The sequence below is a fragment of the Diceros bicornis genome, chromosome 18 (assembly GCF_020826845.1).
Source record: "Diceros bicornis minor isolate mBicDic1 chromosome 18, mDicBic1.mat.cur, whole genome shotgun sequence".
NCBI classification, from domain to species: Eukaryota; Metazoa; Chordata; class Mammalia; order Perissodactyla; family Rhinocerotidae; genus Diceros; species Diceros bicornis.
The window spans coordinates 2,385,373-2,412,401 of record NC_080757.1 but is presented as its reverse complement, the minus strand read 5'-3'; the positions used below and the strand labels follow the sequence as shown (position 1 = coordinate 2,412,401).

General features: G+C 54.0%; 1 protein-coding gene across 6 annotated transcripts; it reads left to right on the top strand.

The window, feature by feature from the left end:
• Positions 1 to 1,915: 1,915 nt before the first annotated feature.
• TRPV2 (transient receptor potential cation channel subfamily V member 2) lies at positions 1,916 to 26,865 on the top strand. Of its 6 annotated transcripts, XM_058559607.1 has the most exons (16): positions 1,916 to 2,171; positions 7,738 to 7,990; positions 9,773 to 10,004; positions 12,406 to 12,539; positions 13,702 to 13,995; positions 14,617 to 14,915; positions 17,088 to 17,261; positions 17,705 to 17,860; positions 18,452 to 18,550; positions 19,411 to 19,481; positions 20,014 to 20,179; positions 21,884 to 21,950; positions 22,056 to 22,390; positions 23,675 to 23,802; positions 24,624 to 24,703; positions 26,661 to 26,865. In XM_058559607.1, exons 3-16 carry the CDS (start codon positions 9,805 to 9,807, stop codon positions 26,753 to 26,755), a joined length of 2,298 nt encoding a protein of 765 aa, XP_058415590.1. In that variant the 5' UTR covers positions 1,916 to 2,171; positions 7,738 to 7,990; positions 9,773 to 9,804; the 3' UTR covers positions 26,756 to 26,865. The 6 variants fall into 6 exon arrangements, with proteins under 6 accessions (XP_058415590.1, XP_058415591.1, XP_058415588.1 ...); XM_058559608.1 differs by lacking the exon at positions 1,916 to 2,171 and having other exon boundaries at positions 7,703 to 7,990; positions 18,455 to 18,550; XM_058559605.1 differs by lacking the exon at positions 1,916 to 2,171 and having other exon boundaries at positions 7,703 to 7,990.
• The last annotated feature ends 164 nt before the right edge of the window (positions 26,866 to 27,029 follow it).

The following is a 27,029-nucleotide window of genomic DNA, read 5'->3' as shown; positions in this document are numbered from 1 at the left end:
GTGGATGACCACTCAGAACTCAGGAGAGAAGCTGAGACCTTAGTGCCCTGGGGACCCACAACCAGATGAGACCCCACTGACCAGAAGGAAGGAAGCGGATGCTTGCATTCAAAACTTTGGGAACCATGACATCACCTTTGGGGGATGCTTAGTGAAGCCCCATCCATGCATCTGGATTTTTGGTACCAAACATTTGAGGAAAGCCTCTACCATAAAAGACAGAGACCCACAAAAATGAACAGAAAAAGTGGAACTGGGGCAAAAGCATACAATGCAGAAAAACGAAGAAAACTCGGACGCATGAGTTTTCCCACTCTCTTTCTAACTCTTGACCCCAAGGGCTACCTTCAGGCAGTGCTCAGCCTGGGCACCCTGGCCTGGAGGGGACAGGCCAACAACTTTTCTCGTCCAAGACAGGCTTTTGTGGCAATGAGGTAGGCCCTGGAGATCCTAGAGCTCTGAGGGAACGTCTAACACTCAAACCTAAATCATTCTCTGTTACTTACATGATAAAATCTAAATTTGAGTGGCATTTCTGAAATTTCTTAAACTCTTGTTCTGAATTCCTGCCCTTGGTTCTTCAGTCAACTTGTCATCCCCCATGCTATGGTCTGAATGTTTGTGTCACCCCAAATTCATATGTTGAAATCCTAATGCCTGGTCTGATGGTATTAGGAGGTGAGACCTTTGGGAGGTGCATAGGTCATGAGGGTAGAGCCCTCACGAGTGACATTAGTGCCCTTATGAAAGAGTCTTCAGAGAGATCCCTCGCCCCTTCCACCAGGTGAGGACACAGAAAGAAGGCGCTGGCTATGCACCAGGAAGGGGACCCTCACCAGAGAGCAGCCAGGCTGGTGCCTTGATCTTGGACTTCCCAGCCTCCAGAACTATGAGAAATAAATATCTGTTGTTTATAAGCTACTCAGTCTGTGGTATTTTATTATAGCAGCCAGGACAGAGTAAGACACCTTCAAAACACAAACCCAGCCCATCCTTTCCTTTCCAGGTCTGCACTACCTCCAGGCAGTGGCAACAAACTTTCCTCAAACTCTAGGGATCTGGGAGAGGGGTCAGACACTGCCAAGGGGAACTGCAGCGAGAACAAGATATATGGAACCTTAAAAGAAGCCAGGCACACAGGGATGATACATACTGTGTGATTCCATTCACATGACATTCTGGAAATGGCAAATCTAAAAAGACAGAACTCACATCAGTGGTTATCAGAGGCTGGCAGTGGGGGAGGGGAGGGCAAAGGGGCACTCGAGCACATTTTGGGGTGATGAAAATGCTCTATATCTTGATAGCTGTGGTGCTCATCCGATTATATACACATTCATCAAATTTCTTTGAACTGTCGGCTTAAAAAGGGTGTAAATCCTTAAAGATTACAGAGTGAGTAAAAATGTTAAAGAGTATAAATTATACCACAATAAACCTGACTTAAAAAAAGAGAGATGGGGGGGGCCTGCCTGGTGGCGCAAGCGGTTAAGTGCACGCGCTCCGCTGGGGCGGCCCGGGGTTCCCCAGTTGGGATCCCGGGCGCACACCGATGCACCACTTGTCAAGCCATGCTGTCATGGCGTCCCATATAAAGTGGAGGAAGATGGGCATGGATGTTAGCCCACGCCAGTCTTCCTCAGCAAAAGAAGAGGAGGATTGGCAGATGTTAGCTCAGGGTCTATCTTCCTCAAAAAAAAAAAAGAGAGAGAGAGAGAGATGGGAAGGCACAGGGATATCTGACCACCTGGGTTCAAATCCCACCGCGAACTGTGCTGTAGTCTAGAGCAGGCAAGTTACTTCATCTCTCCGACTCCGCTTCCCAGAAGATACCAACAGGATCTACCTCCGAGGGTGGAGGTAAAGATTAAAAAAAGAAAGTGCCCGTAAAGCGCCTGGCCGACGGCTCAAGCGCCCGCTCGCAGGTTTACTTGCGCTCCCACCCCTTCGGTGCATCCCTTGGAGGGGAAGCAGAGGCCACAGGCTCTGACACTCTCACTGTCTTGCTCTGCGACTTCGGGAGAGGAGTGGGACAAGAGGAGAAAGGCAGCCGCGTCCCAGGGGGAGCCCTGCCGCCCTCCTACCCGTGACCCGGGAGCAACAGCCCCACAACGGACCTGCAGCGCTCGCAGCTCCCGCAGGGCGTGTGCGCGGCGGGGCAGAGGGCGCAGGTGGGGAAGGTGGGGAGGTGGGGAAGGTGCGGGGCCTCCCCGGGGGCCGGGGGTGGCGCGGCGGGGAGAGGAGCCCGGCACTGGGCGTGGGGGCGTGGCTGAGGCGCGTGCCGCGGGGTGGGGGGGTGCGGCTGAGGGGGTGGCGGGGAGACCCGGGGGAGGTGCGGGGGGTGAGGAAAGGCGCGGTGGGGTGAGTCCCGAGAAGGGGCGTGGGGGGGCGCGGTGGGGGCGGGGGGGAGGGGCGCGGCGGCCGGCGCTCCGCGTCCCCAGCTCGGTTTCCTGGGCCGCATTCATCCCTCGGTTCTCCGCCGCGGGTTCTTTGGCTCGAACTCCGGTGCTGCCCGGATCGTCCTGTCTCAGTCCGGGCCGTCGGATGCGTCCTTGGCCCCGACCGATTCTGCCCGCGTCTGGTCTTCCTCCTCGTCTCCGTCGCTGGTTCTGGCCTGCCCAGTCTCTGGAGCTCTTGGCCTCAGTCTGTGTCGCTCTTTTCTGTCCCGATAGTGTCTCTGTGACCAACGCTTTCTTTTCTCTGCCTCATCTTTATCTCGAGTCATCTTTCTCCCACCCTTTTTCTCTGTTCTGGTCTCCTAGATGACGGAACATCCCTCTCTCCCAGTCTTTCCAGTAGGGAAATCAGATCTCCATTAGCCAGTGACGGGGGCTCTTGGGACTGGGCCCAGCTCCAGCCAGAGGTTGGGGAAATTCCCCAGAGGCTACGGCCTTGACATGCGCGCTCAGATTTGGCCTGGGGCCTGGCTGTGGCTATTTTGGGTCCTGGGAGAAAGAGGCCGCACATCCGGGCCTGGCTGAACAGTGGCCTCTGGGGCTCAGAGGGCTCCTTGGGTTAGTGTGGGAAGGGGCGGTTCACTTTCCATGAGCGTGAGAATTCTCCCTCCAGGCAAGCTGTGCTCACACCAGCAGGACTTTGGTCCCCTTCTCCTCTAGGAGGCGCCCTTGGCCTCTCTGAGGACCAGCGTCACCTCAGCTAGCATTTTTTTCCTTCCCATTATGAGACTGCTCATCTCTGGCCTCTGTCTTCCTTGTTCCTGGAAGTCTATCCAACCTACTAAGCTGGCTCATTTCTGTTTCTTCTCTGTCAGTCTCAGACACAGAGCTGCTCAGGGAGGCTCCATCTGGCCAGTAAACATGGCCCAGCCCAGGTTCTGGACCAAGTTTTGGAGTTGGTATAAGAAGAAGCAAAGGCTCTAGGCCCAGGCCCTGACTTGTCCACCTCGCTCTCCCCAAGTCCCTCCCTTCCTTCCTTCTAAAGCCAGAGCAATTCCTGCCTTCCAGACTCTGAACCCTACCCCCTGCTTCTCTTTAGAATTTATGTTAATTATGCACAGGCTTTAGACATCTCTTGCACATTTGAGTTGGATTTTTTGTGTGTGTGTGAGGAAGCTTGGCCATGAGCTAACATCCGTTGCCAATCTTCCTCTTTTTTTTTGCTGAGGAAGATTGGCTCTGAGCTAACGTCTGTGCCCATCTTCCTCTATTTTGTATATGGGATGCCTCAACAGCATGGCTTGATGAATGGTGCATTGGTCCACGCCCCAGTTCTGAACCTGCGAACCCCGGGCCACCGAACTTAACCACTACGCCACTGGGCTGGCCCCTGGATGTTTTTTAACTATAAGAGATGCCATATTTCTTGTTTTAAAGCCAATGGTAAAAATTCAAATAGTACAAGGGATACACATTGAAAAGGAAGTTGCCCTCACATCCTTGACCCTTAGTTCTCCTCTCCAAAGGATACCTCTCCTTCATGTTTTTGTGACTTCTCTCTCTCTCTCTCTTTGTTTTTTCCTTGGTGAGGAAGATTAGCCCTGAGCTAACATCTGTTGCCAGTCATCCTCTTTTTGCTGAGGAAGATTGACCCTGGGCTAACATCCGTGCTCATCGTTCTCTACTTTATATGGGACGCCTGCCACAGCAAGGCTTGATAGGTGGTGCGTAGGTCTGCGCCCGGGATCCAAACCTGGGAACCCCAGGCCGCTGAAGTGGAGTGCGTGAACTTAACCACTACGCCACCCGGCTGGCCCCTCTCTTGTTTTTTATTAAAGTTGATTCTGAAAATAAATTCAAATAAAAGAAACATGCCTTTACAAAAAGTTACTAGGTGTGAAATGAAAGACATAGGAAAGATATGGCAGAAAGGCTGCTTGGGGGAGATTTTCCTTGCATGGAGACTGGACTGGATGAAGCTTCTTGAAATATGGTTCCAGTGGCATTGAGATTGAGGAAGCCTTCCTTCTCTGCTTGATCCATTTCCTGCTGAAAACACAGGCATTCTTCTCCACACAGAGCACTTTTTTTTCTTTTAAAGATAAGTCACATACAATTCACCAATTTAAAGTGTATAATTCAATGGTCTTTAGTGTATTTGTAGAGTTGTGCAACCATGATCACAATCAAATTTAGAACATTTTCATCACCCCAAAAAGAAGCCCAGTACGCTTTAGCTCCCCATTTCCCCCAAATCCCTTTGCCCTAGGCAACCGCTATCTACTTTCTATCTCCATGGATTTACCTATTCTGGACATTTCATATGAGTGGAATCACACAATATGAGATCTTTTGTGTCTTGCTTCTTTCGCTTAGCCTAGTTCTTTCAAGGTTCATCCATGTTGTAGCATGTGTCAGTACTTTGTTCCTTTTTATGGCTTAATAATATTCCATTGTACGGAGAGACATTTAATTTATCCGTTCATCAGCTGATGGACATTTGGGTTTTTTTCACTTGGCTATTATGAGTAATGCTGCTGTAAACATTTGTGTACAAGTGTTTGTGTGGACATATGTTTCCATTTCTTTTGAGGACATACCTAAGGAGTAATTGCTGGGTCATGTAGTAACTCTCTGTTTAATCTTTTGAGGAACAGCTAGACTGTTTTCCAAAGTGGCTGCACCATTTTACAATCTACCAGCAGTGTATGAGGATTCCCATTTCTCCATATCCTCATCAATACTTATTATTATCTGCCTTTTTGATTATAATCATCCTAGTGGGCGTGAAGTGGTATTTCATTGTGGTTTTGGATTTGCATTTCCCTGATGTCTAAAGATCTGAGGACTTTTTATAAACTGCATTTGCAATTAGGGTTGTCTACCCAATTGTTCTTGTCACCTGATATGGTGACAACTCTGAAGGAATTAAGGGTCTCCACTAACTCTTCAACTTTTTCTCAACAACACAGTCATACCCTCTGTATTGTGATTATGATTAGCCACCCAGTCATTGAAAGCATTCTCGAGCACCAACTGGGTTCTGGGCACTGTGCTGGGTGCTGGGGATATAGCAAAAAAAAGCAAGATCTCACCTCTTGGGGAGCTTGATGGGTAAGAGTGTGGCTCTGGACTTAAATCTTTGCTTTGTCACCTCCCAGCCATGTGGCCTTGGACATGGTGCCTAACTTTGCTCAGCCTTATTTTCCTCATCTGTGAAATAAGGTTGCTCTGAGAGTTACATGTAAAGCACTTAGCACGACGTCTGACACAGTGAGTGCTCAGTAGGCATTTGTTATTGTTAAAAGTGAAGCCAGACAATTAAATACAAACAGTAATGGATAATGAGTTATGATCAGAGAAGTACAAAGTGTCACAGGAACACATAGTGAGGACCCCCGACCCAGTCCAGGGTCTAGGAAAGGCTACTCAAGAGGAAGTGATGTTTAAATGGAGAGGTGACGGTTGGGTAGGAGCTGGCTAGAGAAAGGGCTGTGTGTGTGGAGCAGGGTGTGGGTGAGTGTGGGTGTGAGGTGTTCCTGGCAGATGGAACAGCTTATGTAACAACTTGGAGGCAATAGAAGAGAGCATGGCATATTGAAGAGACTGAAGTGTCTTCAGAAAGTCTAGAGCTGGGCCAGCCCGGTGGTGCAAGTGGTTAAGTGAGCACGCTCCGCTGCGGCGGCCCGGGGTTCACCAGTTCAGATCCCGGGCGTGCACCGAGGCACCGCTTGGCAAGCCATGCTGTGATGGCGTCCCATATAAAGTGGAGGAAGATGGGCACGGATGTTAGCCCAGGGCCAGTCTTCCTCAGCAAAAAAACGAGGAGGATTGGCAGATGTTAGCACAGGGCTGATCTTCCTCACACACACACAAAAAAAGTCTAGAGCTGTCCAGTGGAATTCTATGTGATGATGGAAAAGTTTTATAACTGTGCTGTCCAACATGGTAGCCACTAACTACATGTAACTATTGAGCGTTTGAAATGTGGCTAACGTGACTGTAGAACCGAATGTTTGATTTTATTTTATTATAACTGATTTAAATTTAAATAGCCACTGTTGAGCCGCCCCGTGGCTTAGCGGTTAAGTGCGCACGCTCCGCTGCTGGTGGCCCGGCGTTCGGATCCGGGTGCGCACTGACGCACCGCTTCTCTGGCCATGCTGAGGCCGCGTCACACATACAGCAACTAGAAGGACGTGCAGCTATGACATACAACTATCTACTGGGGCTTTGGGGGGAAAAATAAAAATAAATAAATAAATAAATAGCCACTGTGGCTAGTGACTACCATATTGGACAGCGCAGGTCTAGAGTGTAGTGTGCAAGACAGGGTTGCAATGAGAGATGATGGTGGAAGGATGGAGAAGGGCATCCAGACTGACAGGGGTGTGGGATGGAGTTTGCATTTTATTCTAAGCACCAGGGGAAGCCATTGTTTGGGAGTAGGGGGGGTTAAGCCAGGGAGTGAGGCAATCTGGTTTTTATTTTTGAAAGATCACTCCAGATGCTGTAAGAATAGATTATGAGGGTGAGGGTGGGGCACGAGTGAAGGAAGGAGACTGGTTTGGAGGTGGCTGCAGTCTCCCAGGGGAGAGATGATAACGACTTGGACCAGGCAGAGATATAGACAAATTTGGGAGGTAGAAGCGGGGGCGGGGTTTGCTAATGGATTGGATTTGAGGGAGTGAGGGAGAGAGAGGAGTCCTAGGGCTACTTGGGTGCTGTGTCCCCAAGTCCCAAGGTTGAGTCCAGACCAGGGCAGGGCGGGGAGGTCTGGTTCCGGCAGTACATGCCGGCCTCCATGTCCCCCCCTGCTGGCTGGTGCTGGAAGCGTCTTTAACTAAAGAGTCTGGGAGCATCAGGGCCCCTGGCTAGAGGGCTAGGCGGCTCCGGGGAGGCCCCGGGAGGGGGGGAAATCCCCCTCAAACTGTTGGTTGCGTGGGCGAGGTGCATTCCCAGGGGCATGTGCTGGGCTGAGCCTCTCCTCTCCTCTAACCGGGGGCCGTCGACATCAGCTATCTCTGCCATGTGATGGGTCAGTCACTTCCCAGTCTGAGCCACATGGCTGCTGGGAGGCTGTGGTGGGGAAAGGGAGGGGGTAGAAGTCAGTGTTGTGGGGTAAAAATACCCCACCCCGTGCCAGCTCCCACCTGAGGCAAGGCCCCAGCACTAAGGGTTGCTTCTGATTGTCCCCACTCCCATCTGGGGCCCCTGTGGCTAGACAGTGGGGGTGGGGTGCGGTGGGGAGGGGGGTGGGGAGGCGGGGCGTGTCTCCCCAGAGCAGGGTGTGGCCAATGGTCCAGATGGTCGGTGTCTGATGGCCAACCTGTCCTGACAGGGGACAGTCAACGCCCGCTCCCCACCGTGTCGGCTGGCCGGGTGGGCTGAGGGTGTGGAACACCGAGAGCGCATGACCCGCTAGCCGCAGCTGCGAGCAGCCTGGGGAGGTTCTGCGGCTCCTCCGTTCCTCGCTGTCAGCGCCCGCCGCCCCTCCCGGCTGCACTTCCTCCCCAGCCCCCGCGGCCCAGGAGGCTCGGGGACCCAGCGGCCGGCAGCCGGAGGCCGCCACGCCCTTGCTTCAGCCGTGCGGGGTAAGTAGGTGGGCAGTTCCGGGGTCTGAGGGGCCGGGCCCCCAAACCTGACAGTGGATCATCAGGGTGGGGAAACCTGAGTGGGCTCCTTGCTTTTCCAGCCCCGAGCCAGGGTCTGCGTGGGGGCCGGCTCCCTCTACCCGGACTGCCAGATCCCTTCCTCCCACGCCAGGGTGGGTGCGGGGTCCAGGAGTGGGGGTAGGGGCTGGACAGACAGCTTTGCTGCTGAGGTTTGGGAGTGGTGGGTTGGGGGGCAGCTGGGAGGCAGAGTGGGTGGAAAGGGGTTTGGGGACATAAGCTGGGCTAAATGGTATGTGGCCCTGGAGGGACGCCCCGGTGTGGGCATAAAGATGGGTCAAAACTGCAAGCTGAGGCAGTCAGCCAGGTCCAGGCCTTCCTTGCTTCCTGGGAAAATGCCACACTCAGGTGGCCCCGGGCTATGGGAGCCTGAAGGGACAGGAGTGGGCCCAGGCCCTGCCCCCATCCCGCCGCTCACCACTTCCCATCCTTGGCCCTGTTCCTCTCTGCACTGTCTCGCCGCACTCTGCTGTCTCCCCTCCCATCTGACTCTTTTTCCTTCTTTCTGCTCCTACCCACTGGGGGCATAGGAGATCCCCCCCCCCCCCGCCCGCCTCCTGGGGCTCACCCCTTGCCATGTGATGGGGGTTGTGGTTTCAGTTCTCCTGTGAGGGTGAGATGGTGCTGTCAGCTGAGCTCCCAGAGCCCTGCCTAGGGCCTGAGGTGGGGCTGCCTGTCAGAGGGAGCTTTGGCAGCCAGCAAGGGGTCTTCCTCTCCATTCTGAAGCCTCTAGAGACCGAGGCACAGAGAGGTGGCATTCGATGCTCTCAGAGATGAATAAGACTGAAAAGATTTTGAGAACTGAAGAGGAACATCGTGGTAGGGTGAGGTGGTTTTAGACCAAGCTCTGCCAACAACTTGTGACCTTGGGAAAGTCACTTCCTCTTTCTGAGCCTTAGTTGTCCTGGCAGCAAAATGAGGGGTTTGATAGACCAGTGGTTTTCCAACGGTTTCCCCCAGAGTGTTTCCCTCTGTCGTCAGGTTGAGTGACCCACCCCCACCCAAAACTACACTTTTATGTGTTGTGAATACTGGCCACTGGGCAAGATGTTGTATAGAGAAACGGTTGTGCTGTTAATGCAAATGTTTGTTACCCTGGACCAGGGGCTGTGGTCTCTCAGATATCAGGAAATCCTGGAGGGAAAGTCAGGGACTATCAGGGCCCTCCCTGTGGGACAGCGTCAAAGAGCAGACCTGTTGGGTCCCTGTTCCTCCCTGTTCTGGGACACGGCGCCATCCTCATGCCAGGAGCCTTCCTCCCGCTCCTCACCTCTGCCTTCCTCCTTTCTCTCACTCCCCCTCCTGTTGGGCTCAGCTCGAACAGTGGGTGGGTCTACTTGTACTCACCTTCTAAAGCTCTCTTTTTTGTGTGTGTGAGGAAGATTAGACCTGAGCTAACATCCATTACCAAACTTCCTCTTTTCGCTGAGGAAGATTGGCCCTGGGCTAACATCCATGCCTATCTTCCTCTGCTTTATATGTGGGACGCCTGCCACAGCATGGCTTGATAAGCAGTGCGTACGTAGGTCCATGCCCGGGATCTGAAACTGAAAACCCCGGGCCGCCTAAGCGGAGTGCGTGAGCTTAACCACTACCCACCAGGCCAGCCCCCTAAACGTCTATTTTTGCAGGCCCCAGCCAGACCTCCCACCCTGACCTGGGTCTGGGAGGAAGGAGGGGCCTCTGACATCTCTGTTTCCACAGAGATTGGAGCTGAACAGAGCAGCCTCCTTAGGATGACCTCGCCCTCCAGCCCTCCCGCTTTCAGGCTTGAGACATTGGATGAAGTCCAAGAAGAGGATGCTAAAGTGGACAAAGGAAAGCTGGGCCATGGGGATGGGCCGCCCCCCATGGAGTCACCATTCCAGGGCGAGGACCAGAACTTCCCCCCTCAGATCAAAGTGAACCTCAAGTACAGAAAGGGTGCAGGTGCCAGGTGAGGCAGCAAATGGTGGTGGTGCCCCCGGGGCCCCTGCCCTCCAGGGGAGCCGACCTCGTCAGACTCAGTGGCCCAGCCCAGCCCCAGGGCCACTTCCTCATAGCCTGCAGGGTCCTCAGTCTGGCTCTGATGGCTCCTGGGCCCAATAGGCTGAACTCTGCTCTGCTCTCTGGGGTTGCTCCTTCTGGAACCTTCTCTATTCTTGGCCCTCTGCCTTCTGAACTCATGTTATTCTTCATAGGGACATACTCTTCCAGCTCTAAGTACTCAGCTGACCCTTGCATCCCCCTTGTTTTGTGCCCTGGCCCCCACCCATGTCACAGTCCCTGTGGGAAATGGTAGCAGGATCCACACTCGAGTCCAGGATATCTGGAAATGTCCCGAGTGCTCCTGGGTTCTGTTCCAAGGCTGAACTTGTCACCCAGGGGATGTGGACTTAGGATTGAGGATGATGGACTTCTGCTGGGAGTCATCTTTGCTTTGATTTCCCTGTGATCTCTACCAGTTCAGGCTCTGTGAGCCCACTCTTGCCGTGAGTCTGACTTCCAGCCATGCGGGTGTGTGTGTGGGGTGCACCTAGCATCCCCCCAAGTGTGAAGCCTGACATATGAAGCTGAAGAATCTCTGTGAGCCAGGCGGGACTCTGCCAGGGAAGCCCCTTCCTCCCTCCTCACACCTGGGAGGCAGCCACCAGGTTTGGCCTCCTACCTCAGAGACCCCTGTACTGTTTGTGCTGGGGGATTGCTGTCAGATTCAGGCCAGGGCAGGAGAGGATGCCTGTGAGGCTTCTGGGAGCTGGGTAGCCTGCCTGACAGGCAGAATGGGCCCCTCAATGCCCTTCGGTGCTTCAATCTGTGCCCCTGTTGGGCTTCCCTACCCCAGGACCATGATGCTACCCTGCAACAGGAAGTACTTTGTCCAAATGACCACTTCTCCTGGCTGGACTGCCCACAGGGCTCCCTAGTCAGCTGCAGAGTGCTCTTGGTCATGTTGTGGCCACGTGGTCTGCTGGGCGGATGATGGTGCATTTGGCCAGGCCAGGCAGTCATGCAGCTTCCTGGTACTGAGGAAGCAGGGCCTGGCCCCATCAGTCACAAGGATGTGGCTTCATAATTTTATTTATTTATTTCTTTTTCCCCAAAGCCCCAGTAGATAGTTGTATGTCGTAGTTGCACATCCTTCTAGTTGCTGTATGTGGGACGTGGCCTCAGCATGGCCGGAGAAGTGGTGCATCGGTGCGCGCCCGGGATCCGAACCTGGGCCGCCAGCAGCGGAGCACGCGCACATAACCGCTAAGCCACAGGGCCAGCCCCAAGGATGTGGCTTCAAACATGACTGATCCCAACAATCTCCCCTCTCATCAGAGCGTCACCAACCCCTACTCGGTTGGCCCATTCCATAGCAGATGTGAAGCTGGGATCTGAGGGTCCTCAAGGAGTCAAATAGCACCCCATTTGTTTGTCCCTTCACATCTGCTGGTCGTGGTGCCAGGAGCCTGCCCCAGGGTCAGGCTGGCCTCTGTGAATAATGACATGCCCAGGAGGGGTATCCCACACCCCTTCTCCTTTCCCATCACAGACACTGCTAGATTCTGGAGAGCTACAAGGCCCCTTCTGGTGCGTTTCCCAGAAGTGTGGCTTCTCAGTAAAACTCTGGTGGACGGTGTCTCATAGGTTTCAGCACTGGGTTCGCATGTCTCTTAGAAACCTCTGATTACCCAGCTTAGAATCTCTCTGGGGGTTGGGAGTCAGAGTCTGGAGTTAGCCCCCATGAGAGCCCCAGTTCTGCACTGTGTGACTTTCGGCAAGTTACTTTATCTCCTTGTTTGTCTAATGGAGAAAATAGTGACCCCTGACCCCAGGGCTGAAGTGAAGGTCGAAGGTACAGACGTTCCATTGTTAGTCCCTAGATGGCTTCTGAGAGGATGAGGGGCTTTTCTTGGTTCCTTTGTCAAGGCCCGCGGTGCATACAGCCCCTAACAGTCTGTGGGCACCTCCTGTAGCCCTGTCCTGACCTGGACCCCAGCTCAAGAGCCACTGCTAGTTCCTGTGCTGAAATAGACCCTGTGAGATCATGAGCCTGTGGCGAGATCATCAAGGCACTTAGCAAACGATAAGCACCTGACGCTGAGACACATCTTTGATGCCGGGAGTCATGAGGATGCTGTGGACTGGTGCCCTGGACAGGCTCCTCCTCCTCCTCCTGGGGCTCTGACTACTTGGGGTGTCCTCAGTCAGCTCTGGGAAGGCAGAGGCCCTCAGAAAGGCTCCCATAGGGCTCCCGAGCCTGGGGTTGCACGGTGCTCACAGGACTCCCTGAAAGGGCTTCCTGGGATGGGGGCTTCCTGGGAGGCCTGTGGCTCTTGTACAGCATCAGTTACAAACCACATCCCCCACAGCCAGCCAGACCCAAACCGCTTTGACCGTGACCGGCTCTTCAGCGTGGTGTCCCGGGGTGTCCCCGAGGACCTGGCTGGGCTACCAGAATATCTGCGCCGGACCAGCAAGTACCTCACTGACTCAGAGTACACAGGTAGGCCTGCCCTGCGGGCCAGAACCGAGGCATCTTGCTGCCTGTCCTCAGACTGGGTGACTGGGCGGGCCTTGACCGTGGCCAGGAGCCAAGGGGTGGAGTGTTCCTAGCAGCCCTTCTGCCCCCTTACGGTAGTGCCTGTGCCTCCCGCTTCCACCCACCCCACCAGATCCCAGCCCACCTCTGCCACCCCCAGCCCACTGCAGCAGCCGAATGGATACTTGTGGGCGTCCTCGATGCATTCTTTTCTTTTTTTTAAACAACAGCGTTGTTGAGATATAATACACATACCATACACTTCACCCATCTCAGAGCACTCTTTGCCGAAAACCTAAATTTAGATCTTAATTGTTTGGGCTGATTAGAAAAAATAACATTTGTATGTTCTAGAAGATTCAAATAGTAATGAAATGTATAAAGCTGGGAGTAAAAACAGTCTGTCATCTTAATGATCTGGGATACATCTTTTCAAACTGTTTAAATACATTAGGTATATATTTACATAAATGAGGTCATGTCATTTGTACTAAGTTGTAATGTGCTTTTTTCCCCCCACTTACTACATCTTGTAGCACTTTCCATTTCAGTATATAGACTTCTAATTCTGTCACTTTAACAACTGCAGAGTTTACCACTGTGTGGATTTACCATCATTTAGTTAACTCATTCCTTACTGATGGCCAGTTAGGTTGTTTGTAGTTTTCGGCCTCAACATACTGTGTGCCAGGCCTTCTCTGTGCCAAGCATTTGATCCGTACAATAACCCTGGAATATTCCCATTTTACAGTGAGGAAAACTGCGGTTAAGTGGGGCCAAGTGACTTGCCTGAGGAAACAGAGCCATTAAGTGGTGGAGCCACTTAACAAATAGTGCTCCAAATGTTCTTGTATAGACAGTGTTACACATATGATGAATTATGTCTTAGAAACTTAATTTCTAGGGCAGAAATTGTAGTCATACCTGTTGGTATTTTAACACTTGTTGGCTGGAGCCTAACTACCTCGTGGCATAGCTGTGCTCCCACCAGTTGGGTGTGGCAATCTTTTTTTATCCTCCCAAGGGATACTTTGCAGCCTGGGCTCACTGTATAGCCTGGTGGGCAGCGCAGCCACTCCAAGCCTGAGCACCCCAGTGTCCCTTTCCCCCTACCTCCTCCCCACAGAGGGCTCTACAGGGAAGACATGCCTGATGAAGGCTGTGCTGAACCTTCAGGACGGGGCCAACGCCTGCATCCTGCCGCTGCTGCAGATCGACCGGGACTCTGGCAATCCCCGGCCCCTGGTCAATGCCCAATGCTCAGATGAGTACTACCGAGGCCACAGTGCCCTGCACATCGCCATCGAGAAGAGGAGCCTGCAGTGTGTGAAGCTCCTGGTGGAGAATGGGGCAGATGTGCATGCCAGGGCCTGCGGCCACTTCTTCCAGAAAAAGAGCCAAGGGACTTGCTTCTATTTTGGTGAGGAGCCTCTCTTGGATAAATTGAGGGGGTAAGGCCTTGACCAAGGTCACATGGTTAATGGACAGCTGAGCTGGCTCTTAACTTAGGTCTGTCTGACCCCGATGCCTGTGCTCCTAACCACTATGCTGCCTGCAAAAGCAGTTTGTCTTAAGAGGCATTATATCCTTGTCTGGTCAAGGAGGCTCACCACATACCCAAGCTCAGACCAGGACTGGGGGATGGCCTCTAGCACTGGCATATGACGAGAACAGACCAGACAGAGCCTGAATAAAGGAGTGTCTATGTCAGGTGGCAGTGGGCCTGGGTTCTGTTGAAGAAAAGAGAAAGAGGCAGGGGAGACGGGCACCCTGGTAACTGGCCCCTGTCTGCTCCCTTAGATGGTAGGAGCTTTGGTCCCCTCTCTCTTGGGTCAGAGCCAGGCAAGGCCACCTTTACCGGGCTCATAGGAGAAGGCATAGCTGCCCTAAGTGGAGCCTGGGACCCCGAGTAAGTGCTCCATCGTCTCCTGTGGGTGCCTGACCTGCTGCGAGGAGGCCTGGCTTTCTGTCCAAGGAGCCTGAGGAGTAGGCACGTGGAAGCTGGGAGGCCCAAGGCCCAAGCTGCCCCCTCGGCCCCCAGGTGAGCTGCCCCTGTCTCTGGCCGCGTGCACCAAGCAGTGGGATGTGGTGACCTACCTCCTGGAGAACCCGCACCAGCCAGCCAACCTGCAGGCCGCCGACTCCCTGGGCAACACGGCCCTGCACGCCTTGGTGATGATCGCTGACAACTCAGAGGAGAACAGCGCACTGGTGATCCACATGTACGACGGGCTCCTCCGAGCCGGGGCCCGCCTCTGTCCCGCCGTGCAGCTCGAGGACATCCCCAACCGGCAGGGCCTCACGCCCCTGAAGCTGGCCGCCAAGGAGGGCAAAATCGAGGTGAGTGGCGGGCCCCCCCTTCCCCCCTTTCCAGGAAGCAGCAGGACTCACCCTGAGATTTTTGCGGAAGGAGCCTGGGGTGGTGGTCTAGATCAGTGGTCTCCCCGCTTTTCAAGTGAATGCTCCAACTGGTAAGAACACTTTCAGCATGCACCTCTAATATATGTATGTTTATTGGTAAATTATATGTGAACTACTGAACTAATATGTTACATTATAAAATGCAGGAATTTTTTTTTAAGTCACTGGGTTTCTTTATTAGGAGACAGATTTTTCCTATCCTTTGCCTATTTTGCTATTAGATTTGCTCTTAGGTTTTCTTCATATTGATTGGTAAGTGCTCTTTATAATATTAGCATTTTGTTTACTATAACAGTTGCAAAATTTTCTCCTAGTTCAACATTAAAAAAATTTTGGGAGGGTATTTTTTGCCACACAGAATTTTTACATTTTTATGTATACAAGTGTAATTATCTTTTCCTTTAGGGTTACTTGGTTTTGCTATGGCTTAATTTTTCTACAAAGTTATATATATATAACCTTGTATATATGTGTATGTGTATACACACACATACACATGTATATTCCATGTCTATATTTTCTTCCAGACCTTTGCAGTTTCATTTTTTTTTTCCCCCAAAGCCCCAGTAGATAGTTGTATGTCATAGCTGCACATCCTTCTAGTTGCTGTACGTGGGACGCAGACCCAGCACGGCTGGAGAAGCAGCGCGTGGGTGCGCCTGGGATGCGAACCCGGGCCGCCAGCAGCAGAGCGCACACACTTAACCGCTAAGCTACGGGGCTGGCCCTACAGTTTCATTTTATAATTTTATTTATTTATTTATTTATTTTTTCCCCCAAAGCCCCAGTAGTTAGTTGTATATCATAGCTGCACATCCTTCTAGTTGCTGTATGTGGGACGAGGCCTCAGCATGGCCGGAGAAGTGGTGCGTCGGTGCGCGCCCGGGATCCGAACCCGGGCTGCCAGCAGCGGAGCGTGCGCACTTAACCACTAAGCCACGGGGCCGGCCCTACAGTTTCTTTTTTTTTTTTTAAACTTTTTTATTATCTTTTTGTGTGTGTGTGTGAGGAAGATCAGCCCTGAGCTAACATCCATGCTAATCCTCCTCTTTTTGCTGAGGAAGACCAGCTCTGAGCTAACATCTATTGCCAATCCTCCTCCTTTTTTTTTTCCCCCCAAAGCCCCAGTAGATAGTTGTATGTCATAATTGCACATCCTTCTAGTTGCTGTATGTGGGACGCTGCCTCAGCATGGCCGGAGAAGTGGTGCATTGGTGCACGCCCGGGATCCGAACCCGGGCTGCCAGTAGCGGAGCACACGCACTTAACCGCTAAGCCACGGGGCCGGCCCTACAGTTTCATTTTTAATGCCTAAAACTTTGATTTATCTGGAAGTTATTTTGGTACAAAGAGTAAGCATGATCCAGCTCTACTTTTTTTCCAAATGGCTTACCAGTTGTTTGATCCTTATTATAAGGGGGATTCATGGGTGTCCAACCTGTGCAGTTTATATAGCACGCCATGCTTAGAACACAGGGATTTTTAAAGGTTAAGACAAAAATAAACATAAATAGAAGCCTTACTATTTTATTCCTGCCCTCCAAGGTTCCTGGGCTGTGGGAACCTCCTTTGTTGTCTAGACGCATGGCTGTGTGGCCCATGCAAGCAGCTCCCCAGTCTGGCCCTTCTGTCTCCCCATTCCTCATTTGTGAAACCAAATTGTTTCTTAACCTGTTTGAGTTAGGGACCCTTTCTAGTCTGTTGAAAGCTCTGGACTCTGACCACTGAAGTGCACACACGTGTGTAGCTGGTAGCCTCTGATGTCAAGGGGCCTTAAGGACCCCTGGGCTGGGGCTCCCTCTGCCATGTGAGGAGTCCAGGAAACAGGCCTCGGAGCATGAGTGGGGAAGGGAGAGCCAGGCTGGCCGGCAGGCCTGGGCATATGTGGGTGGGTGGGAATATCTACACTGTGCCTGAGTGTGTGTGGATATATGTAAGAGTTTATACACGCTAGAACCCATATGTATGGGGCGTGTGCACGTGTCTGCCGCAGCTCTGCAGACAGTGGCCAGCTCTGCAGGGTACTGAGTGTTTCCCAGCCTTCCAGTCAGTGCCGGGAGGGTGGCCAAGCTCACGTGGCCCACCCTGCAGATTTTCAGACACATCCTGCAGCGGGAGTTCCCGGGGCCATGCCAGCCCCTTTCCCGAAAGTTCACTGAGTGGTGCTACGGGCCTGTCCGGGTGTCGCTGTATGACCTGGCCTCTGTGGACAGCTGGGAGGAGAACTCAGTGCTGGAGATCATCGCCTTTCATTGCAGAAGCCCGGTGAGCCTGCTGGGGCGGGGATATGCATAGGGGGCCTGGCACAGCTCCCTGCAAGGCCCACAATGCGGGGCTGTCTGCTGGAGAACACCTGCCCTGTTCCTGTGCCAGTGGGGGTGTGGCTGCAGGTCCTGACCCCGGCCGCTGGGCCCACACTCATTCTACACACGGGTCCCACCCGACACGAGAATCATGCCAGGGTCCTGGCGGCAAGCACTGAGGGCCTGTTGACCAGCACCTGCTCTGAATTGGAGGGAGAGGCCCTGGGTCACTCCAGAGCCCACCCACTCCAGGGTGAGGGTGGGGTGGAGGCAGGTGGGGAGGGGTCACTGGGGGCTCCCGTCCTCTCCCTTCTGTTTCCCTCAGCCCTTGCATTGAGCCCGACATGAGTGGATCCCCAATATCTGCTTGTTGAATGTCCCCCTGGCTCTCACATTCCACCCTAGCACCGACACCGAATGGTGGTTTTGGAGCCACTGAACAAGCTACTGCAGGCGAAATGGGACCTGCTCAAGCCCAGGTTCTTCTTCAACTTCCTGTGTCACTTGATCTACATGCTCATCTTCACCATTGTGGCCCACCACCAGCCTGCCCTGGAGAAGGCAAGGCCGGGAGAGGGCGCATCCTGGGGAGGTGTCCTGGAAGAAGAAGGGGCAGGGATTACCACCCCCATCCTGCAGATGATAAGACGGAGGCTTTGACTGCCTGAGGGATACACCCAGGCTCTTACACAGCCGCAGGTAGTATGGAAGCCAGCACCGTAGTAATAACAATGATAGTACTTACTACTTACTGAGTGCACACCATATGTGAGAAAGTATTCTAAGTCATTGACATGTTAATTTATTTACTGCTCACAACAACCCTCTGAGATGATGAACTATTATCATCCCCAGTTTACAGTTGAGGGAAGTGAGGCACAGAGAGGTTAAGTAACTTATGCAGGGTCACACAGGCTATAAGTGGTGGAGATGAGATCTGAACCCAGACAGTCTGGCAGACCCCACGCTCACAACCACTACACAGCATGCCTCTCAATAGACTGGAATCCTGCCCTGGAGCTCATGTTCCCTCTGCTGCTCTGAGTGGCCTTTCCACAGCTCAGGCTTTGAACGGGCCCTTGGCTCTATCTCTAAGAGTGAGTTGTTGGGAGAGGACCCAAGCCTCTAGGTCCTACCCAAGTGTCTCTTCAGCAGGCCTTCTCCCTCATGAGAGGAACAGCCGGAAACTCCATGCTGCTACTGGGCCACATCCTGATCCTGCTTGGGGGGGTCTACCTCCTCGTGGGCCAGGTGAGGGCTCTTCCCACTCCCCCACCCCACGTGGCTCCCAGCCCCCCCAGAAGCAAACCTAGAATTCTTCCGTAAGGAGCCTTAGAGCGAGTTAACCACAACCTCTTCATCTACGGGGAAACCAAATCCCATACCCAGGGCCACACTGATCAGCCTCAGGGCAGTGGAAGGCCATGGGTTCTGGCCTTGCCTTCTGGGGCTGGATGCCCTCCCTGCTGTGACTTTTGGGGTGCCCATGGAGTAGCAAATGGCTCCTGTGATTCCTTGCCAGTGCTGGCTCTGCTCCCCAGGAATCGAGCTGGAAGCCCTTGCCCCCAGGTCCCTTGGCTGGGGCATTCCTCACTTGGAGAGCACAGAAGGGTGGGGGCAGGTGGGTCTCAGCCCAACTCCCCCAGCAGCGCTTCTTCAGTAGAAAATGCTGCAAGCTTGCAGGAGATAGGCTGGGCACTCTGACCCTGAGACTCTCAGAGTGGGCAGAACTTGGGGTACCAAATCCAGGTCGGCTGGAGTACAGGGTGGTCCCTCGGAGGGAAAGGAGCTCTCGCCTCACCGTATGTAGTGCAGAGCTCTTCATCTGGATCCCCAGGAGGCCCCTGGATTTGTCTGGGTATCTGTGGGGGGGCTGCACTTTTTGGAAACAGGCTCCAGAGCTTTCTCAGCTATCAGCAGGATTCATGATCCCCCCTCAAAAGTCAAAGCTGCTGCCTGAGTCCCCGAGGTGGTCCTGGTCAGGCTCCCCCACGGCCAGGCCAGCAGGCAGGGAGCATGACAGGAATCCCTGGCCCAGCTCCTGAGGGCAGCAGGGCCGAGTTGTGCCTGGAGAGCAAGTTGTACACCCCTGCCCCCTCCCTTCCCCGCAGCTGTGGTACTTCTGGAGGCGCCGTCTGTTCATCTGGATCTCGCTCATGGACAGCTACTTTGAAATCCTCTTGTACGTGGGGCCTCACTCTTCCTCCCCCGTCTCAGGCCTGGGAAAGGCGGGTGTGGCAGAGGGCACCAGGCTGGCTTCGGAGGCGAGGACCTGGGACCATGGAGTTCCAGGCACCTAGGACCAGAGTGCAGGCCAGACTCAGGAGTCCAGGGCCGTCCAGCCTGGGGCTCTCCATGCTCCCGTCGTTGTAGATCATGATGGTGAGAGTGATGTTTACCGAGCCCTTGCTATGCACCAGCGGAGTCTGAGCTCTTTACATGTCGTGTCTCATTCGAATCTCACTAACGCTCTATGAGTCAGGCGTTATTACTGTCACCCCATTTTATAGAGGAGGGAACTGAGGCCCACAGGAGTTATATGACCTGCCCAAGATGGAGGCGAGGACCTGATTGGGTCCGGCCCCAGATAAATGGGGAACTTCTCATCCATCAGACTGCAGTGGGAGAGGCAGTGGTGGTCAGCAGTGGCCAGTGGGGGCCAGGGGAGCCTTGCCAAGCGGCCTGCAAGCTGACCCTGCCCTGCCCCCTCGCAGCCTGGTCCAGGCCCTGCTCACAGTGCTGTCCCAGGTGCTGTGTTTCCTGGCTGTCGAGTGGTACCTGCCGCTGCTTGTGTCCTCACTGGTGTTGTGCTGGCTGAACCTGCTTTACTATACACGTGGCTTGCAGCACACAGGCATCTACAGCGTCATGATCCAGAAGGTGAGAGATAGGGTGGCCTCCATGCAGCCAGACTGGGCAGGGCTGGACACCACACTCCAGCAGGACTCCTTTTGGCCTCAGCAGGGAGGCGCCTTCCTCCACAGCTAACCTGGGCAGAGGAGGACATGAGCGTGTCTGCCTGTGCACCACGCACCCCGAGGCTCGCTGGATGTAAGCAGGAGTATGGGTGTGTACACACTTGCTCTCAGGGGTCTGTGCTCTGCACGGGTAAGCAAGCAAACGTGTGTGTTTGCAAGTGTCCCCACGGGGGCATATGCATCCTTGCACACCAGAGGAGCAGAGACTGTGCACATAAGCTCATCTGTTTGCCTGTGCCCTGGGACATCCGGGCATAGGTATGTGTCTGCATTCATTTATTTATTCAACACATGTTTAGGAGTGCATACTAGATATGGGCCAGGCCCTGTTCTAAGTGTTGGGAATACACTATTTGTTCACTAACAAAATAGACAAGTCCTCGTTCTCCTGAAGCTGACATTCTAGTGGAGGAAACAAAAACACTAAGAAAACAAATGAGAACATTACAGACTGCTAAATTCTATGAAGAAAATGCACAGGAGAGTGTGATGGAGAATGACTTGGGCAGGGGGTGCTTTAGATAAGATGGTCTGGGAGGCCTCTCTGGAGAGGTGACGTTTAAGCTGACACTCGAAAGAATGATTCAGTCACCTACACTCAAGGAAGAAGGCAAAAGGAACATTCAAGGCAAAGGGAACAGCAAAGACCAGAAGCCAGAACAAGCCTGGAGCGTTTGGGCCGGAGTGAGGCGGCTGGCGGGAGTGAGGGAGGGTGGGGAAGGGGAAGGGAAGGGAAGCTGGGGGGAAGGTAGGGGACCGGGGCTTTTTTGGCCATGGGGAGGGGTCTGGAGGCCCCTGGAGGATTTTTCCTTTGTTTTTTTAAATTGTGGTAAAATACATATAACAAAATTTACCATTTTAACCATTTTTAAGTGCACAGTTCAGTGGTATTAAGTACATTCACATTGTTGTGCAACCATCACCGCCATCCATCTCCAGAACTTTTTCATCATTCCAAACTGAAATTCTGTCCCCATTCAACACTAACTCCCCACCCCCTTCCCCCAGCACCTGACAACCACCCTTCTACTTTCTGTCTCTATGAATCTGACGACTCTAAGGACCTCATATAAGTGGAATCATACAGTGTTTGTCCCTTTGTGTCTGTCTTATTTCACTCAGTGTAATGTCCTCAAGGTTCATCCATGTTGTAGCATTCCCTTCCTTTTCAAGGCTGAATAATATTCCATTGTATGGATATACCACATTTTGTTTATCCATTCATTCAGTGATGGACACTTGAGTGTTTCTACCTTTTGGCTACTGTGAATAGTGCTGCTGTGAACATGGTGCACAAATATCCCTTTGAGTCCCTGCTTTCGGTCTTTTGGGTGTAGACCCAGACATGGAGTTGCTGGATCATATGGCCATTCTGTGTTTAATTTTTGACCCTGGAGGGTTTTAAGCAGGAAAATAAGGTGATCTGATGTAGATTTTTTAAAGACTCATCTGCTCAGTGTGGCTCCACAGTCTCGTGTATGCACGTTTGTGTATGTGTGTGTGCGTTGGGGGGTGTACATGGGAACCATGCTAGGGGCTGAGACGGGGGTCTGGCATCATGCCCAGTGGCCCAGCCACCCACCCAGCTCCTGGGCGTGTGTTCTAGGTCATCCTGCGGGACCTGCTCCGCTTCCTTCTGGTCTACTTAGTCTTCCTTTTCGGCTTCACTGTAGGTAAAGACCCCCTCTGGCCCCATCCATCCCTTGCCCACCCTGTATACCCTCAAAGCTGCCCACTGGCCTCCCCAGGCTGAGGACTCTGCTTCCTCCCTCCCGCAGCCCTGGTGAGCCTCAGCCGGGAGGCCCGGGTCCCCCAGGACCCCACAGGCTCCAATGTCACGGAAGCAGTGCGGTCTGGGACGGGACAGGATGAGGAGGGCAGCACGGCCCCATACAGGGGCATCCTGGACGCCTCCTTGGAGCTCTTCAAATTCACCATCGGCATGGGCGAGCTGGCCTTCCAGGACCAGCTGCGCTTCCGTGAGGTGGTGCTGCTGCTGCTGCTGGCCTATGTGCTGCTCACCTACGTCCTGCTGCTCAACATGCTCATCGCCCTCATGAGCGAGACCGTCAACAGCGTGGCCACCGACAGCTGGAGCATCTGGAAGCTGCAGGTGTCACAGAGAGGCCCCCCTCTCCCTCCCCAAGTTCTGGGCCCCATGAGGAGCATGCAGGACCCAGCTGAGCTGGGCCTCCCGAGTAGGTCCCGGGCCCTTATTGAAGTCTCCCTTATCCATTCCTTCCTTCATAGGGTTGATGTGAGGATCCAATAAGCTCATAGATCTAAAGCCCTTAGGACAGTGCCTGGCACATAGTAGGCTCAGTGTGTTAGTGATCATCATTGTCATTATCAGTAAGTATCTCCTGAGTGTCTACTACGGGGCTAGGCTCAGCTCTAGGTGCTAAATACACAGCAGAGAACAAGACAAAGTCCCTGCCCTCATGCAGCATCCATTCTGTGTTCATTGTATGTTACATGGGGTCAGTTTAGTGGCGAGGCAGGCAAGATGTGCAATCCTGGGGCTGGCCCAGGCTGGGAGAGTTGGGGGAGCAGAGGCCCCTGTAGCTGGGGGCTGATATGACAGCTACCTATGGTGGAAGCAATAGCTGCTTCTCAACTGGAGGAGGGTTGGGGTGGGTCTGGGTAGTTGGTGCGAGGAGATCCTTGCCCAGGAGGCTGGACTCTGTTACCAATTCACTTTTTTTTTTTTTTTGTGAGGAAGATCAGCCCTGAGCTAACATCCATGCTAATCCTCCTCTTTTTGCTGAGGAAGACCGGCCCTGAGCTAACATCTATTGCCAATCCTCCTCCTTTTTTTCCCCCAAAGCCCCAGTAGATAGTTGTATGTTGTAGTTGCACATCCTTCTAGTTGCTGTATGTGGGATGCCGCCTCAGCATGGCAGGAGAAGCGGTGCGTTGGTGCACGCCCAGGATCTGAACCCGGGCCGCCAGTAGCGGAGCGCGCGCACTTAACCGCTAAGCCACGGGGCCGGCCCCTCAATTCACTTCTGACCTTGGGCGAGCCCCTTACCTTCTCTGAGCCTCCATGTCCTCCTCTGCAAATTTCTGTGTCCCACCTAACTTGCTCATGTGCCGATGGGCAGGCACATTGTGTGTGGGGTAGAGCAAATGAAGATGTGTACCTGGTGGTGTGGAACTCTGGAACCTGTGACCATGCAATAACAAGTGACTGTTGAGCACCCATGATGTGCTGACTTCCCAGCACCCATCCGTCTATAAGGGGAAACTCAGAGTCAGAGGGGTTGAAGGCATCGCACCGCTAATCAAACATTGGAGCCGGATTCAAATCCATGTGCTTAGGGGACTTTGGGGTATACTGTAAGGTGCTGTGGTGCATCTTCCTGGCTGTTCTGTCTGATGTGTCCTTTGTCCCCAGAAAGCCATCTCTGTCCTGGAGATGGAGAATGGCTACTGGTGGTGCAGGAGGAAGAAGCAGCGGGCAGGTGTGTTGCTGACAGTCGGCACCAGGCCGGATGGGAGCCCCGACGAGCGCTGGTGCTTCAGGTGAGTGAGCAGGCGGGGGAGGGCGGCCTGGGGGCCTTGCTGACCAAGGGATCCCTAGAGCCTGCCCACAGTGCAGGCCCGCCTTCCTCTCCTGAATGCCAGGGATGGCTGCCAGGAGCCAGGTCCGATGGGAAAGGCAGGGCCTAGGAGCACCAGGGGACTCTGCCCTGGGCAGGTGAGGTCAGGGATGCTGGACCTCATAGGCCCGGGGCTGCCACTACCTGTCGCTCTGCCTGTCTGGCCATCTGCCTGTCCCACTGGCTTAAACTGAAGGTTCCTCCCTGGTGGTCCCTGACCTACTCCTTCTGGTCTGAAATAGGGTACAGTCAGGAGGCGAAGAAGCTAGAGGGACCCTCAGGTTACAGCACACTAGCCTTGCCCAGGCTGGTCTGCTCTGCCCTCCCAACACCCCCAGCCTGACCACGGAGGCTACAGCCCTTCCACGGAGAACAAACTCTTCCATGGGAGAGGGAACCCGGTGACTAATGCACAGCCAGAAACACACATCCTTAGAGAGCAGTTAAACACGGAGAGGGGAGGGTCTCGGGCATGTGGAGCAGCCACAAAAGGGCCCCAGAACCCAGGAACACAGAGACACGCCTGATCTAAACTCTTCTCTAGATGTTCAGGGCAACTCAGGATGCACCTGACCCAGGGGGCAGCAGTCTGATCGCTGCAAGGACAGGGCTCAGGTGGGGTGGTGGGTGGCCCAGTGTCCTGTGGAGAAGGGCAGAGAAGCCCCATCCTCCTTGCTGTCCTGTGTCCACCCCCCTCTGCACCATTGGCTTCCTGGAGCCTCAGAGCTGCTCTGTCGCCCTCAGGGTGGAGGAAGTGAACTGGGCTGCATGGGAGCAGACGCTGCCCACAGTGTGCGAGGAGCCATCAGGGCCAGGTGCTCCTGGTGAGTAGCCCTGCCCTGGAGAGTATGCGTGTGCGTGTGCGTGTGTGCATGTGTGTGTGTGCTTGGTCACACAGCTACAGGGAGTAAGGCAGGACCTCCTCCATGGCCACTCCCCATCTCCACTCATTTAAAGGGATCGCCCCCCTTAAAATGCTGCTCCTCTCTTTTCCTTTCCACCCCCACCTCCTCCCTGGCCTGTCTTCAGGCAGTCAGTCATCTGGGAAAACCTCCGGGGCTCTTAGTGCCTCCTCCAGCCCAGCCTTCGCCCTGCCCTCACCTCCCGCCTCCTCATCTCCATCACCTCCTCCAGGCCGGGTTCCAATCGGCTGCATCCTTTGCCCATTCAGTCGGTCCTTGAGTGCCAGGCCTGGGCTGAGTCTGGGGACCCAGCAAGGGAACAAGTTAGGGAGGACCCCCTACCTATCCCACAGCTTAGGTGATATCTCCCTGAGTCCCCACTGGCTCTGCCGTGTCTGACAGGCCAGCCTTGCTGACCACGAGCTTTCCCCCACTACACAAGCCCCCAGCCCCTTTGTGACCCCAGCCCCCACACCTCTGAGGAGAAGCTGCTCCCTATGCCTTTCCGCACCTCTCATGGCCTGCGGCCTCTCCATTCTAGTGTGGTGATGGCCCCTCCTGTCTCCACCCTGCTGCCTCCCACCAAGACTGACTCCTTCCTCCCTGCCAGAGGCATGTTCCGAGGATTAGCTCTCTCCACAGCATACCCTTTCTGGAATCTTCAATAGCCCCACCTCAAGTCTTTCGTTGGCTCTCCTCCTCTCCTTTCTCATTCTCTTTCTGACAGACTTCACTTGCTTGTGCCTGTGGCCCTGACCCCTCCCCACAACAGCTACCTATGACCCCTGTAGAGGGAGGTTCCTCTGGCCTCCTGCTCCAAAGCCTGGTTTCCCAGGCTCCTGGGTCCCTGACCATGGCCCTCATAAACCGATAGGTTTCCTGCCTACCCTCTCTGTCTCCCTTCCTCCGAGTCCTGTGACCCCATCGCTTGAATGCCAAGACTCTGGAAGTCACTTTGCCCCTCATCTTGCCCCAAGCATTCCACACCCCAATCCCATACCCCACTGCCTGCTGGAGCCTCCAAGTGAACATCCCCAACGGGAACAGCCTTAGGGCTGCCCTACCAGCTAACATGTATGTAATCCCACCTCCTTCTCACCCAGGTGGGAGGCCTTGAGGCTCTCTGCCTCTGTCCCGCCTTGGTGCTGAGTATCCTCGGGACCTGCCAGGCAGCCTCTCACCCCTCTGCCCCTGCCCCTCATTTCTCCCACTTCTGCACCACTGCAGGGCTGCTCAGCCTGTATCCAGACCTTCAGACAAGTCTTTCTGCTCCAGTCTTATGACTCCAGTCTCTCTAATGTAGACAAAAATTACACACGGCCCACACTATACAACGCCTCCCACTGCCTGGAAGGCCACACGCCTCAGTGTGGAGGTCAAGGCCGAAAGCTGTTGTCCACTCATTCCCACACCTCCCTCCATGTGACAGCCGGTCCCTCTACAGTGCTCCTTGTTCTTTGATTTCCTTGGCTCTGTCTCTATCGGAAGTGCCCTTCCTGCTCCTCTGGGTGTCCAAATCTGCCAGCTCCTCTACGGGTTGGGTCCCCTCTTTCCTCTGAGCTCCCTGAGCACCTAACTCTCACTTCCCTCCAGCTCTTCAGCAAGTCTCAGATGTTCTGGTTTCTAACACAAAAGCCTGTCACCTCCAGTGACTTTAAGCTCCTGGGAGGAGGCCCCTGACTGGCACATGGCAGGGGTTCAGGAAATGCTTGTGGAAGGAGGGAGGCAGGGAGAGGGATTGCTGGGGACTCCAGGTTCACCTACTGTTCACAGGGCATGATGTGGTTTCGTAGCTGTGGCCTCCTCCTGTTTCCCTGGCACCTGCCTCCTGGAGACACACCCAAGGGCCAAGCCACAGTGCTCTTCATCCTGTTTACAGGTACCATGAAGAAACCAGTCCTGACCTCCCAACCAGGGGAGGACAATGCCTCAGAGGAAGATTGTCTGCCCCTCCAGCTCCTGGAGTCCCACTGATGGCCCAGATGCAGCAGGAGGCCGGCAGACAGAGCTACAGAATTTTTCTAGCCCTACCTGCTGGATCTGGGGAACTTTGGTGGCAAATAAATATTGTCTTGTGACTAATTCTCCTGGAGACATTATTTGAGCAAAGTTACTGGGCCGTTGGGCCGGTTGACATCTGCATGTCTCTGTGAGCACATGTCTGTGTCTGGGGCTAGGCTGCTCCCGCCCTTGCCTGGGCACAGAAGACCCTCACTTGCTGCCCTCAGCCTCAGGGCTGTCCTCTGCC

Excerpts from the sequence above, each read along its gene's own strand:
- TRPV2 (XM_058559607.1), top strand. The coding sequence starts at position 9,805 with ATGACCTCGCCCTCCAGCCCTCCCGCTTTCAGGCTTGAGACATTGGAT. Across the intron at positions 13,996-14,616 it reads AGGGACTTGCTTCTATTTTG|GTGAGCTGCCCCTGTCTCTG; the intron begins GTGAGGAGCCTC and ends CTCGGCCCCCAG. Across the intron at positions 21,951-22,055 it reads CCTTTTCGGCTTCACTGTAG|CCCTGGTGAGCCTCAGCCGG; the intron begins GTAAAGACCCCC and ends TCCCTCCCGCAG.